General features: G+C 40.4%; 1 protein-coding gene across 39 annotated transcripts in view; it reads left to right on the forward strand.

The window, feature by feature from the left end:
- Nucleotides 1-15,697, forward strand: part of ANK2 (ankyrin 2) — a 382,388-nt gene that overhangs the window by 303,940 nt on the left and 62,751 nt on the right. For 32 of the 39 annotated variants that reach the window (XM_056356296.1, XM_056356314.1, XM_056356324.1 and 29 more), the window contains 3 exons: nucleotides 9,037-9,181; nucleotides 14,427-14,529; nucleotides 15,147-15,250. In XM_056356296.1, the coding sequence (XP_056212271.1) occupies nucleotides 9,037-9,181; nucleotides 14,427-14,529; nucleotides 15,147-15,250 (352 nt within the window). Of the gene's footprint in view, nucleotides 1-9,036; nucleotides 9,182-11,049; nucleotides 11,062-14,426; nucleotides 14,530-15,146; nucleotides 15,251-15,697 lie in introns of all 39 variants that reach the window. The other 7 variants (XM_056356461.1, XM_056356498.1, XM_056356552.1 and 4 more) reach the window with 1 other exon arrangement.

Raw genomic sequence — 15,697 nt, forward strand, 5'->3', positions numbered from 1 at the left:
CTGGTATTGTCATTGGAAAGAAATTAAATTATTTTTGTTGGGGTAGCATTGCTTAAAGATTGCTCACTTGTTACCATTTTAGTAATGAAGAATAGGAGATTGTGGTTGCAAAAATTTTGGCAAAAGTTTTAAAGAAACTGCTGGTTTTCATTTGCATCAGTTGTTGACAAAAAGTAGAATTGACCAGATTAGCAATAATAAATGATGTCAGTGACATGCGTAGACGTGACCCAAACTAAAGACACACAGTTGTTAGTGCAAAGAAGGAATAATGCATGGGCATGGCCAGGAGACACTAGTGTATTTATACAGTATTTCCTAAATTGTTTTTTTATGAGCAATGTTGAATGCTGAATGATTTTCTTCAGATATTTAAGTTATAGAGGGGATCTACAATAGCTTGTTTATTGAAGTAAATGATAATTCAGCATGCTAAAAAGGGGAAATGTATTTTGGACTATTCTTAGAATCACAACATCACACAGGTTGGGAAGGAGCTGTGAGCCCAGCGAGCCCACCGCTGACCATGGCCCCAGGCGCCGCATCTGTGTGTGTGTTAAACCCCCCCGGGTGGTGACGCCGCCCCCTCCCCGGGCAGCCTGTGCCCGTGCCGGGCCACCCTTTCCCTGAAGACATTTTTCCCGATATCCAGCCTAAACCTGCCCTGGCGCAGCCTGGGGCCGTTCCCTCTTGTCCTGTCGCTTGTTCCCTGGGAGCAGAGACCGACCCCCCCTCACAGCCCCTGTCAGGCAGCTGTGGGGAGCAGTCAGGCCCCCCGAGCCGCCCCCCACCCCCCATCCCGGCTGAGCACCCTCAGCTCCTCCAGCCGCCCCCCATCAGCCTTGTGCCTCAGCCCCTTCCCCAGTCCCCTGCCCATCCCCAGACACGCTGCAGCCCCTCAGCATCCCCCTTGCAGTGAGGGACCCAGCACCAAACACAGGATTTGAGGTGCAGCCTCATTGGTGCTGAGTACAGGGGGACCATCCCTACTCTGGTCCTGTTCTGTTGGCCACATTATTTTGGATGCAAGCTGGGATGCTGTTGGTTGCCTTAGCCACCTGGGCACACTGCTGGCTCACATTCAGCTGGTCACCAGCCAGCACCCCCAGGTCCTGTTCTGCCAGGCAGCTTTCCAGCCACTCTTCCCTAAGCCTGCAGTATTGCATGGGGTTGGTGTGACCCAGGTGCAGGACCTGGCACTTCTCCTTGTTGAACCTCATACAGTTGGTCTCAGCTCATTGGTCCAGCCTGTCCAGATCCCTCTGCAGAGCCTTCCTTCTCTCAAGCAGATCAACACTCCTGCCCAACTTGGTGTTGTCACCAAACTTACTGATGGTACACTCGATCCCCTCGTCCAGATCATCGGTAAAGATGTTAAACAGTACTGGTCCCAATACTGAGCCCTGGGGAACACCACTTGTGACCACTTACCCATCTGATCTAAATCTGCCTTTAAAGCTGCTGGATATTCCCACTCATGATTTATAAAAACTGGTTGCTTTTACATTTACATTAACCTCAAGTAGCCAAAGGTTTTGTGGCTGCTGACAGTACTTACAGGTATGTTGTAGTCTAAGTGAGCTCTCCCAGTCAGAGGAACATTACCTGTTCTGTGGGCAGCAGGCATATAGAGCTATTGTTCCCTGAACAACATGGCTGTGAAAGATGACTTGTGTGTGAGGACATAACATTTTAAAAATATTTTTTAAAATGCTACATGAAAGAGCAGTACATGCTGTGTGAATTTCACAAAGGCAAAATTAGTAAATACTTTGTATCCTTGGGAAGAAGGAAAAGACTTTTTTCCCCTGCTGTTTTCACTTTAATGTGTGCAGGGTCTTGGCGAGCACTTTATTGGGAGCCATAGATATCTGTACTAGACTGAGTTTTCCTTCCTTAACACCCGATGTGTTTTGTATTGTAAGGAAATGTCCTATTTCATAGGACATGAACACCCAGTTTAGGGTGAATTTTCCTCTTCCCTGAGAAGAAAGCAGTGTTCTAATGGAATGAAAAGCTAAACCAGTCCTCCATCACTTCACTCAGTGTGTTCTTCTAATGTTATTTCCTGCCTAGAATTCAGTGTGGGATCTGCTTTATTGCTTCTCTTGAAACTTTACAGAGAACTCATTCAAGTCCCTGTTTGGCTGTTCATGGCATAGTAGCCCCACCACACCTCAGACTTTTCAGCATGCCTGCTATATTGATGACCTTCCAGGGCTTCTGTGGCTTAGGGACACAGGGATAGTTTGTTTTGGTCCAATTCTAAAAAGGCATTCCTTTATATTTTGTTACCTAGATCCAGTGCAAAAACTTTATAGATACTGTAGTAGCCACCTGTGAAACACTGGAATTCGTTTTGCAGGGTGTTAATTTATAAGAAAAAATCAAAGCATCTTCCCCTCCCCACAGATCCTGGAGGACAGACATACAGGGGTTTTTCCTTTCCATTTGCTTCATCTTCTGTCTTTCTGCAAGTGCTGCACTGAGCTACCAATAGCTGACATGAAGATTCATGTTAAGTCATGTTTCAACATATGAAACCACACATGAAACCCTGGTTTCCTGACTGGCAAAAAATAAAGAAATTAGAAGCATTAGCAAAACTGTAATTTAGGGAAATTTCTAGTGTGTGTGGGCCATTAGATAGAGGATTGACTTTAGGGAAGTGAAGGCGTCCAAGGAAAGCGTCAGAGAAACTCTGCATTATACACTCCTTTAAAGATGCTTCAGGACTTTACATATTCCATAAAAAATTGTGCTTGCCATAGCTGTCCCTTCTCCATCTGTTACTTTTAAGGAGCAGCACTTATGTGGGGAGCTGTAGACTTATCTGCATGCTGCAGAGAAAACAGTAATTTTGGCAAACTCACATAACTCTATTGGGCTTTAAAAGCATCTATTAAAAGCAATTTCTGGCAGTTTCTGTCACAGCCCTCTTTCATTTTTTTTAATACTTTTATCTATATTTTCTCTGTGTTTTGTGAAAAACATTTCCAGAACAATTCTCATACAGCAATTGTAATTTGAAGTTCACTTCCATAGCAGGGATAACTGTAAGGATGGCAGGAACTGCTTCTGTTGAGGCTTCTCTAAATGAGTTGATGCTGTAGATGCATATCCAGAATGGCATGATGAAAATGTTAAAACTGCTTACTTGATCAAACATTTGCATAGCTACCTGATATCAAAGGATAATTTCTGAAAAAAACCCACAACCTAGTCTGTTTTTGAAATGTTAATGAAACACTTGTCCTGTGAGCCAATACTGATTTGCTTAGCTGAGAACTGCATGTGGCTGGGTGCCTGAAAGCTACTGTCTTGTAAATATTATTTTGCATTTAAAACACATTTCTGATCTCAAAGTGATTCATGATTGTTGCTTGAGTTAATCAGTTATATAGATAGGACATAGCACTCCTTTTTGCAGAATTTCAAAAAACGAAGAAGGAAAGTACAGCAATATCAGTATGGGTCTCCAGTTTCAGTGGTTTGGTAAAATCCTGTGTCTTCAGCCAAATTGTCACTGAAGGAGCAGATACGTGATCTCAGCACGTGGCCTGTTTCTCATAGTAGTCTGTTCAATGATTTATAATTCTCAATACCTGTGTTCAAACATGTGAGATCATCAGCATCAAAATTAGCTTTTTGTTCTCTCCATACTATTCAGTTAGAGTAAGGCAAATATTTACTAAAGTGGCCAGTCAGATCTGCCAAGGTGCATCCCTTCCTGCTAACAGGTATCTTAGCAATTAGCAATTGGGATCCACTGCTGTATTTGGATATTATGGATTCATGATACGCAAGAATAATATGCGGTCAGCATAAAATTTAATAAATAAATAAATCGGAGCAGACCAGTAAGAGTCATCATACGAATGTTGCTGACTTGAGCAAAAAGTTAATTTGTTGTGGATTTTTGTGGGTTGGTTGGTGCCATGGTTTAACCCCAGCTGGTAATTAAGTACCACACAGATGCTCACTTACTCCCCTCTCACCCAGAGGGATGGAGAGGAAAGTTGGAATGTAGAACTCGGGGGCTGAGATAAGAACAATTTAATAATGAAAGTAGAATAATTTGTATTTATTGAAAGAACAATAATAGCAATGATGACAATAACAGTTATAATGAAAAGGGGAAGGGAAAGAATAAAATCCAGAGGGAAAGGAAGAAAGGAGCACATGGTGCATGGTGCAACTGCTCATCACGTGCTGACCAATGCCCAGCCAGTCCCCCAGACATGACTTGTCCACTCTGGCCAACCCTCCAGGTATATATACCAGGCATGATGTCCCATAGCATGGAATACCTCTTCAGCTAGTTCGAGTCAGCTGTCCTGGTTGTATCCCCTCCCAATTCCTTGTGCCACTCCAGCCTTTTTGCTAGCAAGGCTTGAGGAACTGAAATGTCTCACATCAAAGCCAAAACACGGCACCGCACTAGCTCCTAAGAAGATAATTAAGTCGATCTCAGCTGAAACCAGGACACTTAGTTGGCACTATTTTAATGCAGACTTTGAAAACGGTTCTGTAAGGCTTTGACAGTGACCAGCAATGGAGTTTAGTCCTGCTCCAGTCTAAGCAAACAGAATAAACTCCAGGCAGCTGCATTTTAAAAGCTCGAAGCTTGTGGGGAAGTTTCCCATTGATGTTCTGCCCATTTTTTGCCTGCCTAACTAACTGCACTACCACTGGGTATGTGCAACACTGGCTGCTCCTTGTAGGCTCAGCTGCATCCTTACTGCTTCGTGGTTGTGTGAGGCTCCATCAGAGCCCTGTGGAGCTCTGTAGAATGATGCCAGTGCTGCTATTTTAATTGTTTCTGTGGCAGCAGTATCTGAAAGGTTCAGGGACTTCTGAGTCAGTGAGAACTAGCTGTTTGGTTTTTCTGGATTGTGCAAAACAGCAGGGTGGAGAAGTTCCCCAGCTAGTGCCACCTGTGTTACACATCATGGTGCAGAACTGGGCAGGGATGCCTGCTCAGGTGGGCTGCAGGGCACTGCTGCTGCCTGAACTGCTGTGGGAGAGCTTGTTTGTTCAGGTACAGCACTGATGCACTGCAGCTCTACTGCTCTGGACCGGAGTGTTTGCATAGCTCTGCCACCTGGTATGCATGGATTCACCAGTCCAAGAATCTCTGTGCTGCTTTTCACTGCTTAAAATAGATATGCCTTTGGTTAACTTGCTTGTGGCAAAGATTTAAAACTTTGTGTAAAGTGATTCTAACAACCATCAGTGCAGTTTTTGCTTGCCCGTTCTGAGTTTCTGTATCAGGCCTTCCTTGCCTTAAGGATAGTATTTAAATCCTGATGTTTATTTAATTTTCCCATTCTGATTCTTGGGTTTGCTGTCTCTTTTTCCCTGCTCCATTCCTTTTTCCATGCTTTTTTTCCATCTCTTGGATCCAATCCTGCAAAGTGCTGGGTCTCCAGTTTTTCAGAAGAGGTTACCTGATTTAAAATGTTTTGTAGGTGGCCAGAACTTCATAGAAATGTTTAGCAGCTTGTTTAACAGGTCCATATCTCCTCATTTTTTTTTAGTAACAGGCCTGGAACCTGCTTAAACGTATAGTGTCTCAGCGATCCCTTCTTCCAACCCTGGCCCTTGCCAGTCCCACCCTTTGTATCCATCTTCTTGCTTCAAGTGATCACTCTGATTATTTTGTTTTTCTTCTGTCCCCCTTCTGAGGAGAAAAGAAAAAACCCCAAGGATTGCAAACCTGTACAAATTGTATGCTTCTGTGGGTGGTCTTGTTACAGGGCATTATTGTGGCCACTGGAAACAGATTAATGGACTAACCAGATCATTGCTGAGAGTGCAGCAGGACCATGAAGCATTGTCTATTGTGCTCTGGAAAAGCTACCCATCGTATTGGGAGTTATTTGTACTCTGCAAAGGAAAAATGACAGCAGCAGCATGTGTAGGGCCTCGGCTGTTGGCCACTTTTTGTTTAAATACAGATGCGTAGGTTTGGGGATTTTAATCTTTTTACTTCTTGTTCCAGTGTCCTTAGCAGTAAACCCCCAGTGTTTCTTTTAAAAGAGTCCAGGTACTTGATACTTCCTTCTAGTACATTTTATTTCCTTTCAAACCTGCTCTAAAGAAGATGATGTTACTCAGACGTGCAGATTTGGACAAAATTATTAGAGATATTTGAGAGAGGGGCAGTAGCAGTGGTGAGGCCAAGGCTGAACAGGAATGCTTTAATTGGGGCACAGTGCAAGGTCACCCAGTGACCTTTTGTAGGGTGTTTTCCCCTGTCAAGTAAACCTCTGAAAGTCTGTTGGTATGATTGAAGAAAGGAAGGTATTATTTCAAGTAAGTAGAAGATAGATCACTAAGTGGGTTACTCATTGAAAGCCACCTTTAAGTTCATAAATGGCCACTGAAAATCGTGGAGCATTAATGTCAAGGGCTGTATTGTCATGAACTTCTTAGTAAGTGGTGAAAATGTTACTGTCGTTAACTTGATGGGGAGCGTGATGGCAGGTGAATCATTTCTAGCATGATTAGAAAGGGTAATTTCTTGTACTGCCACAAAACTGCCATCTGGTAAGATTTGCTGTGTAGAGAAGCTCATGGTCAGCTGACTATGTAAATTATTCTCAGTAGATAACATGTCTGTGTATGTTTGAATTGACTTAGGCTCAGGGATATAGCTGTGTTAGATCTTTTAATGGTAGCGTGTGTTACTGGCAGGATGAATGAGTGCTTGTTACACAGGCTCAGAATGATTTGCTTTGTGCATGTGCAATTGTCCTGCAAAGCAGGAATTAAGACACTGGGGTAGCTACAAATGTAGGAGATGTTTTGTTGCTACACAATCATTTAGACTTAAATACATTTTTTTTTTCCTCCTTTGTATACTAGAGGCACTACTTGTTTGGGGAGTTCACCTCACTGAGGAAAGATGGAAGGGCACAAGGGGTTGGTGGGGAGCAACTTTAACTTCTAGTTCACTTGCTCAAGACTAGTACCCTAGCAAGTAAGCGGTGTTAGCAACAGATAAATATTCTGAAGACATTGTGAAATATTCCTGGTTAGACATTACTGTTTGCAGATGTTCACAGCACATAAAACAGCTAGCGTAACTTAGACCCATTATAGACAACTCTTAGATGAGAGGCCAAAGCTGAAATAAGAGTAGAGTTTGGATATTTTTTTTTAAAGGATGTGGGTGTGATGAAAGTGGTGAAGATTGTGCCTTTGTTTCTATTATAGATGGAATGTCTGGCGTGATTATCTAGTTTATTTGAAATATAAGTTGAAATTGCTTTTTCTGTTTGATTAACAGCATTGCCTTAATATCTTCCAAGTTTTCACTAAGCCCTGTGCTTTAGAATGTGACATTCTGAGGAAACAGGAGGCATCATCTGTCAGAAGACAGGAAACATGTAATGATTAAACGCATTTTATTCTTTTCTGTGAAACTGTGCCCAGTTTCTCCCTCTTAATGTGGGCAGATGGAATTTTCAAGAGCTTTTGTTGTTATGCTGAAAAGATTTAGATCTCATTTTTACATATATTTGTATATACAAAAAATCTTATAACCCCAAAGATTACTTAGTTTTAGGTGACAAGTTATAAATTATTTATTTATTAACTGAAACATCAAGCTAGACAAACTGGCTTGAATTGTGTCATGAAAACAAATATCAAGATTTCTTCCTTTAGTAGTGACCAACACTCCTACAGCTTGTAACACCAGTAACATTGGGCAGGGGCAGGGAAGATGCTCTGCCAGAAATAGCATCAGTAACAATAATTGGTGTTTGCAATTTTGCTGTATTTAAACTTTAAATCACACAAGTGGCAATTATCCTGATGCCCGAATGAATTCTCTTTGAAACAGCATGGATACCACTTACCTAACCTTTACAATCTTTACAATCCTTTGTGTTTCTCAGCGTATTGGAGTAAATTTCTGCAGCTGGAAGGTATAGCCCCTAAAAACTGTTCCGGTGTAGCAGTTGCAGGTCTCCTCCATGTAACTGAGCTGCAGGTTCCTGATGTTTGCCCATGCAGGTTGGAAAACGGAGATGGTTGAAGATGTTGGTAGCCTAGGGTCATGTTGTGTGGTTCTATGGGTCATGCCAAGCCTCTGGCAGGCTTGTACAGTAGTAATTAACCATTGGGAAAATGACTGAAATCTCCAGGCAGAAACTGCGGGGAGAAATGGTGTAGCAAATGGGAATGAAAAAAAACATCTACACGTTGCTTGGCAATGTAATCTGTTTTGTTAGTCTGCTGGGGAAAAGCAAACTGTGACTTCATATAGACAGAATTTCCTGGGGAAAATAATTTTGAACCCAAAAGAAAAGAAAAAAAAAAAAAAAAGAGAAACCTTGTTATTCAGAGTATATCAAAAAGGTTACTGTGTCACATAACCAATGATCTTTTAGGCTTTGTTTCATTATAAATTACTTATCTGATTAATGATCATTACCATCTATGCATATCAGCTTATTTCCAGTTTCTGGATATTGCCATATTTTAGAAATAAGATTTTTTTTGCTGGTCACAGAAGGGTGTTGGAGCATGGATGGGGTAGCCTCATATGGTATGGAGTTTGGACAATGGAGACTTTAAATTAGGATTTGCAGCTATCAGGCATAAGGCCACAGAAAACACCCTTTCAGCTGAAAACACATAGCTTACAGTCAAGGAAGTGGTTCTATTTAATCATAAACTGTCAGGCTGTGATACAGTATAGCTGTGACCAGAGAGCTAAAATGGATAAAGAAACAGAGACACCATGCTTCAGAGTGGCAAAGCTGTTTGCCCCTTACCAGTATGTGCAACAGCAAAAATCAGATTAAATCTAATTGATTAATCACCTTGATTTCTTTTTTTTTTTTTAATCTTGCTTGATGTGCCAGTTTCGTTAAATACATTAATTGCTTGTGGTTTGCAGTGTTTCCTGAGTGGAAAAGGCTTTCCTGTTTATTGTGCCATCCAGCTGTTAGGTCCCAACATGCAAATGAAATGTAACTTGTGTGTGTGCTGATCTCTGTCCCTTCTGTCATTGGTTCAAAGGTGATGACACAATGACAGGAGATGGAGGAGAGTACCTTAGGCCAGAAGACCTCAGAGAACTAGGAGATGACTCTCTACCAAGCAGCCAGTTCTTAGATGGTATGAACTACCTGAGGTACAGCTTGGAAGGAGGACGATCTGACAGGTATTTGGCTGGACACATATCTTTTCTTATGATAATTCTGCGCACATTTTGTTATAAAAGTTTGAGATTCCTTTCTTGGGATCTTTACCTCAAGGGAGATGTGGGATGCACTAATCAACATTTCTTTATTAGGTATGTCATTGTGGCAGTTGCCACTTTGTAGGAAGAAGGTGTGGTCAGGAGGAATATTTCTTGACCAGTCCAGAAATGAATACATTTGGTACTAACACAGTACGCAGAGTCTGGTAAAAAATTTGTTGTGATTCTTATTTGGTTCTTGAAAAGGCGTAGCTTGCTTTATTGTCTTTGTGGTCAGGCAAAGGCAGAAGAGTCCAGTTGTCTATGGAAAGGGCTTATGAGTCATCCCCATCTCCTGGTGAGGTGGACAGGGTGTTTTAGCATTAGGTGAGCCGACTCTTTCGGGTAGTTTGCTGGCTGTAGGTATAAAGAAGGGAGCAATGAACTTAGTCATTCTGCATTGGATTGGCAGTGAGTATACTGTCAGCAAGTACATGGGCTCTCTCTGTCTCATGATGGCTGAATTAGCAGGAGAGAGAATAATTTTCCTTCTACCGCACAACATAGTATTTATGGTATAAATAAAAAAATATTAGAAAAAAGAACATGTTTTCAGTCCAAAAAAACTTGCTGATTTGCTTATATCTAACAAGTTGAACTTAAGCCTAGATGTATTTGTGGAATAATAATGCTTGTAGCTTTAGTCTTTATTTTTAATTTATTTTAAAGAATGTACTATAGTCTAAAAAAAATATGGAACTCCCTTTTCAAAATGAGAGCCTTTACTAGTAAGCATAAGTGTAGACTCAAACTGGCAGATTAACACCCACAGTTCTAGCTTAGATTAGGCTACCCAGGCATTCCTGTTTGAAAATTACAATGTCTAGTGTGAATCAGTAATGTCTCCAGATTTACTGCCTTTAGAACTGGGGTTCACTAAAGGGGAAAAAAGAAAAAAGTTGAGATCTTGGCAACAGAAGGAGTTTTTAACCTACCTCATTTTCCAGTCTTGATTGTTATTCTGGCAGCATTTCCGAAGCTCAGTGAGATCAGTAGGAACCATTCTGTTTACTTCAGTGGGCTATGAATTGTTCTTGGAACAAAAGATGTCAGGAAACAGTTCGGTTTGCCTCACAGCATGTGTAAATCCCTCATCTTATAAGGTCTTATAAGCTTGGAGTCTTTGTTGGTTTTTAGACAGCTCCAGCGAACCCACTGAAAACAAAGTGACTGTGTGACTTTTTAAGTCTCAGAGGATGATTATGAACTATATCAGAATGCTTAAAAATCAAAATGTTTTATCATATGCTTTCAATGGTAACAAAGTTTTTACTTTTTTGAATTTTAAGATGTTGTATAGAAATGATTGTACAGGCAAGCGTTAAGCCAGTTTCTGCTCCCATTTAGAGTATGTCAGCTTTTAAATACTGTCAGTGGATTTCAATAGATTTTCACTGGCATGTAATTGATGTGTTTTATTTTCTGTTGGATGAAAATTATTTTGCATCCTGTATCAAGCACGATTATATTGAAATGAAGCAAAATTATAAAGGGAGGAAGAACGAAAGAAAAAAGTACATCTTTCTAACTCCATGGTCTCATTTTTTGTTACTGTTAGGTTACTTGTAAGAATTTTCTCATTGCTTTTGCTTAAATATGATTTTAATCGCATTATACTGACTGTTTTTTCAAGAAATTCAGTAAAGCAAAATAGTATTTGCGGTCTAGACTCATGTAATCTTATGCATTACACAATTAGATTTAAAAACATATCTTTTTCTTTTGTAACCATCTTCCCTATTTATTTTATTTCTCTCTCCCCTTCATTCTTTTTCATATGCTTTCATTAGCACTATGCCCAGGTAGGTATTACATAGCATGGAAACATGTTGTCTCTATATCCTGTTATGGCACCTGTCTCTCTTCATCCATTTTGGAGGCTTGCTGTACGCCAGAGGGTTGGAGAGCCACATGAACTATGCTGCTGTTGCAAATAGTTATAGTCTCACATGGGTATGGTATGTAGTGGTGAACACTGATCCAACAGTACCCTCTGTCTAGAAAGGTCCCAGTATGACACATCCACTGTCCCACAGAAACTTCCCCGATCCCTTACAGATACAGTTAGCAAGGAGCAGGGAAGTAGCACTAGATCACAACAGCTGGTAGCTGTCCTTCTGTCACCGTGCTGCAGCGAAGGTGTAGCCCTTTTCCTTCCCTTTGTGGAGAAACAGTGGTAGAATACACAAATAAAGAGAATGGACTACACTAGCTGGATTCTTCCTCTGGATACTGAGAGCCAGAACCGACCTGGGCTGTATCAGATCACCAGTACATGAAAAGGCTCCATTTCATTGTAAGTCCCTTCCACCTTTCTGGGCTATGACAGGTGTGAGGAAGGCTTTCAGTCTTTAAAAAGAGAAATGTTTTCAAGACTGATTTATAGAGTTTGCAATGATACCAGGTTCTTTTACCAGCTTCTGAAACAACATATACCTTGTATCATATACAAGAGAGACACTCAACTGGACTAGAGATCTGTCTGGGCTGGCAAGTGGATGTGTGCTGTCCCATGGTCTCCCAGTCATCCAGATTAGAAACATGGCTAGATTGTGCTGCTCTTATTTGTTGGATACCACCTGGGCTTTATCCAGGGCTTAGAAGAGATGAGTCATACATGCCTGTGCGCTGCCTAACACGGGCAAGACACACTCTTCTGCTCAGGAGCTTTGTAGCCTTCCTGGGTTCCACAGGTCAGTCTCTGGGGCTGAGTAGAGTGCTATTGACCCCACAGCCCCTGTGACTTACCAACCAGATTTGGAAAGAATCTGGATTTAGACATCAGTTTTGTCTCTGGGATTTAGGTTTGGTGGTTTGTTGGGTTTTTTTTTTCAGGATTCCCAAAGACTTACTACAATAATAAACAATAAGTTCTGTTCAGTGCCACCACACTTCTGTAACTGGTCTGTTGTTTCAGGCAGTACCTTTATTTCAAAGTCTCATAAGTACAGGCCTCTTAACTACTGGTTTGCCCTTCATTTAGCTGGTACAGCACACAGAAAAGGGACAGTGTCATCTGAACACAAGTTTTGAAATTAGTAGGAAATCTAAACTTCTAATTTACTGCAGACCTCAGTCATGCTTGTGCATACATTACCTGTAAATAAAGTCCATACCCTTGATGTATTGGATATTTGCTGGAGCTTATGTACAGCTACTACATAGTGGATATATACTGGGCTACTTGTAGTGGTAGTAGAAGCAGTGCCTGGTACATGGAGAAGAATATAGGCAGAATCACCATACTGATAATGAGTCAAATCTAGTACATATTTCCTTTTATTCAGTATTTGTCCGGGACGTGATGTTAGCTGACTAGCAGAACCTACGACTTGGATGGTGCACCTCTCACAAGCATTGCATGGCGCAGCGAAGCAGTTCTGAAAGTGTCAAACATGGAAAAGAATAAAGGATAATGCTGGCAAATGGGGTCTGCTACTGAGGCTTATTTTTGAACCAAAGAACCAATGCAAGCAAGGTGTACTTGGCCTACCCAATCCACTTTAAAATGTTTAACCAAAATACTCTTCAGTCAAGATTCCCTTTCACAATTTTTTTCTGAAATGTTATGTGCAGACAGTTAGGGTCAACTTCAGTCCCTATTGAAAATTTCTTGGTTATTTTAATGGAATCAGAATTTTATTCCAGAAATGCGTAATTCCAATAATACCAGCCTTACATGTCTAACCAATTCCACTTGTCTGGGTGAAAGACATGTCATGACATGTAGGAGAGATTACTTATTGTTGGTTTGGTTTTTTTTTCTCAAGACTTTCCTAAGGCTGATACTTGTGTAATACCTATCCTTGCTTTCAGTTTTGTACAATCCATCTAATATGTTAAATAGGCTGTTGGTATAAGTAAGGATCAATAGCATTGATTATTCTTCAATGTCATATATTTCTCATAAAATTAAGATAAACGCTATTCTAAAAATGGATCAAAAACTATGGAGAAAATGTAGCTATTGTTAAAAAAGGCTGACTGGTCTGAAACAGTTGGTCAAATATGATTTCCAAAGATCTGCATTTAAAGCACTTGATTTTCCTGTCCATAATGTACACATGACTTTTTTATTGCTAACTGCTGAAAATGAATGATCCTTTAAAAATCTATGTATCTAGATGAATGGCCTATTGTTCTGACCCAGTGTGTTAGTCATTATGAGTACTACTCATAGATAAGTAAGCCGTGAAAATAAAATTGCTTCCTACAGTTACATGTGCTATATCCCTCAAGATGTAGAACAGGATCACAGAGTACATGTACAACATCTGAAGGTGGTTGACCTGTTTTTAAGAAATCACTATTGTAATACTGCTGCTAGTAAATATTTAAAGGACAAAACTGGCGCTATTTGGTAGCAGAAACCCCATTTACCTCAATATGTCCTTCTGTGGTGTCTTACTTGTCTTTTTTGCTTTCTGCTAGTGGATGCTGCAGTTACATTCTGAGCCAGTGCTTGGAAGCAGCTTATTTACTGCCTTGCACCTCTCATTGCTACAGCAACCAGTGTTCTGTAGAGCTGTGTGTACTTAGAAAGAAAACGGTGCTCATATTTGGACTGCCTTGCTAAAGATGCTGTTGGCATACAGAGGAAGAATTTTGTTTTACACAGGAGCTTGCGGCTGGCCACAACTCACCTTGCTGTGTGTACCTTCCAGGGGACAATATCAAGCTTACTTATTTACAGTTTCAAGGGGAGAGAGTAGATCGTAACAAAGCTTCAAAAGGAGTGATTTCAGCTTTTCTTCAGATGTTAGCATTTTGATTTTCCATAGTGGTTTGCTGTGTGACATAGCAGGAGAGAGAACTTCTCCAAAGAGCCTTACTTAAAAGAAATTTGCATTCTTTATTATAAGGAAACTATTACGCCACAAAGCCAAGTATAAAGTATTTGTGAGTATAAAATAAGCTGTCATCTAGATTAATCTGAGGGTTCTGCATTTTGAAGCAAATAAATCAGTCAAAAGACACTGTGGCCGTTGATCGAAAAGGTAGCATAGCACAGATTTGTAAAGCTCTGTTTTTTCCCCTGTGACTGTTATCTGCTCCCCCTGGAAGCTGCATCATATTGCTAATAGCACGCTTTTTTCATTCTCCCACTCGATCTATCATGACACCTTTACAACATCATCTGTACTGCTGATACATTGCAACCTCCCAGCCTGCGGTCCTTCAGTTCAGACAGGTCTCACACATTGAGCCATGCCTCCTACCTGAGGGACAGTGCCATGATTGACGACACGGTTGTAATCCCCAGCCAGCAGGTAAGCAAATTCTCTTAAGTTCCCCTATCACTTAGATAAATACAGAAATACAAAAAAATTACAGTTTAGATTGTACTAAAGGCACCATGTCATGTATGCTGCTTTGTTGATTTTAATAAACCTCTCGTAGTTTTCATTGATATTTAATGACATATTATACTGTGCAATAGTAAACTCTATTCCAAAATAAATGGATAAGCTGTGTGAATATAGTACAGGGACTGTCTTTATAATGTTCTCCATTTTAACTGATTTTTGAATGATGCTAACAGCCATTGGGCTAAATATTCAGGTGATCTAATGAACTCAGGGCCGTTGTCCTCAAAGTTACTATCCTGATGCATGTTTGTAGTTTAAAAAAAAAAAAAAAATTTGGGAAATGCCACTTTGGTAAATCATAACATTCATATCACAGGGACCAGTAACATGATTACTTTGAGCAAGTACAAAATGCTAATAAGGGGTTTTTAATATTTTAATGCTATCATTAGCCCTTTGTTTTCTTTTTAAAAGAACTGTAAACACTTTAGGCATTACTATGAAAAATACATCTTCTTATTGTTTGGTTGATTAATTGATTTTATTGTAGTAAAAAGGAGGGTTTTTTGCTTACCAAGGTAACAAGTCTGGCCAAAGAAGCTGAAAGGAATTCATATCGCTTAAGCTGGGGCCCTGAAAACTTGGACAATGTGGCTCTTTCTTCCAGCCCTATTCATTCAGGGTGAGTGTATCAATTTAGCATTATACTAAAAAAGAGAGAAACAGAATACCTGCAGTGGCAGCAGCTTCAACTAATGCTTAACTAGGAGTTATGTTTTAATTCATTGCCTCCTAGAGCTGTCAATAAATTGTTATGATCTCTTAAGCTCTGACAATCAAACAAGCCTGAGTACCAAGACTATCCGCTGAAATCACTGCAAGTCAGTGAGCGTCCAGTCAAGTTCAAGAGGAATTAATGAGATAGTTGACATGTGCATTTGTGTGAATTTTATGGAGAAATAAATACAGTGCCTTTTGAAAGTTAGTAATAACTGAGACAAGGAGCCAAATCACTCCAGATGGTGACTGCTTCCTATGCTAGTGAAGTAAGTAGTTTAGGTAAGCACCAACTCTGGTGTTTGTCATGATTACTGAACAGAGAAACCAAGGATTTTATATTACATGAACT

This window comes from Falco biarmicus, chromosome 1 (genome assembly GCF_023638135.1).
Source record: "Falco biarmicus isolate bFalBia1 chromosome 1, bFalBia1.pri, whole genome shotgun sequence".
NCBI classification, from domain to species: Eukaryota; Metazoa; Chordata; class Aves; order Falconiformes; family Falconidae; genus Falco; species Falco biarmicus.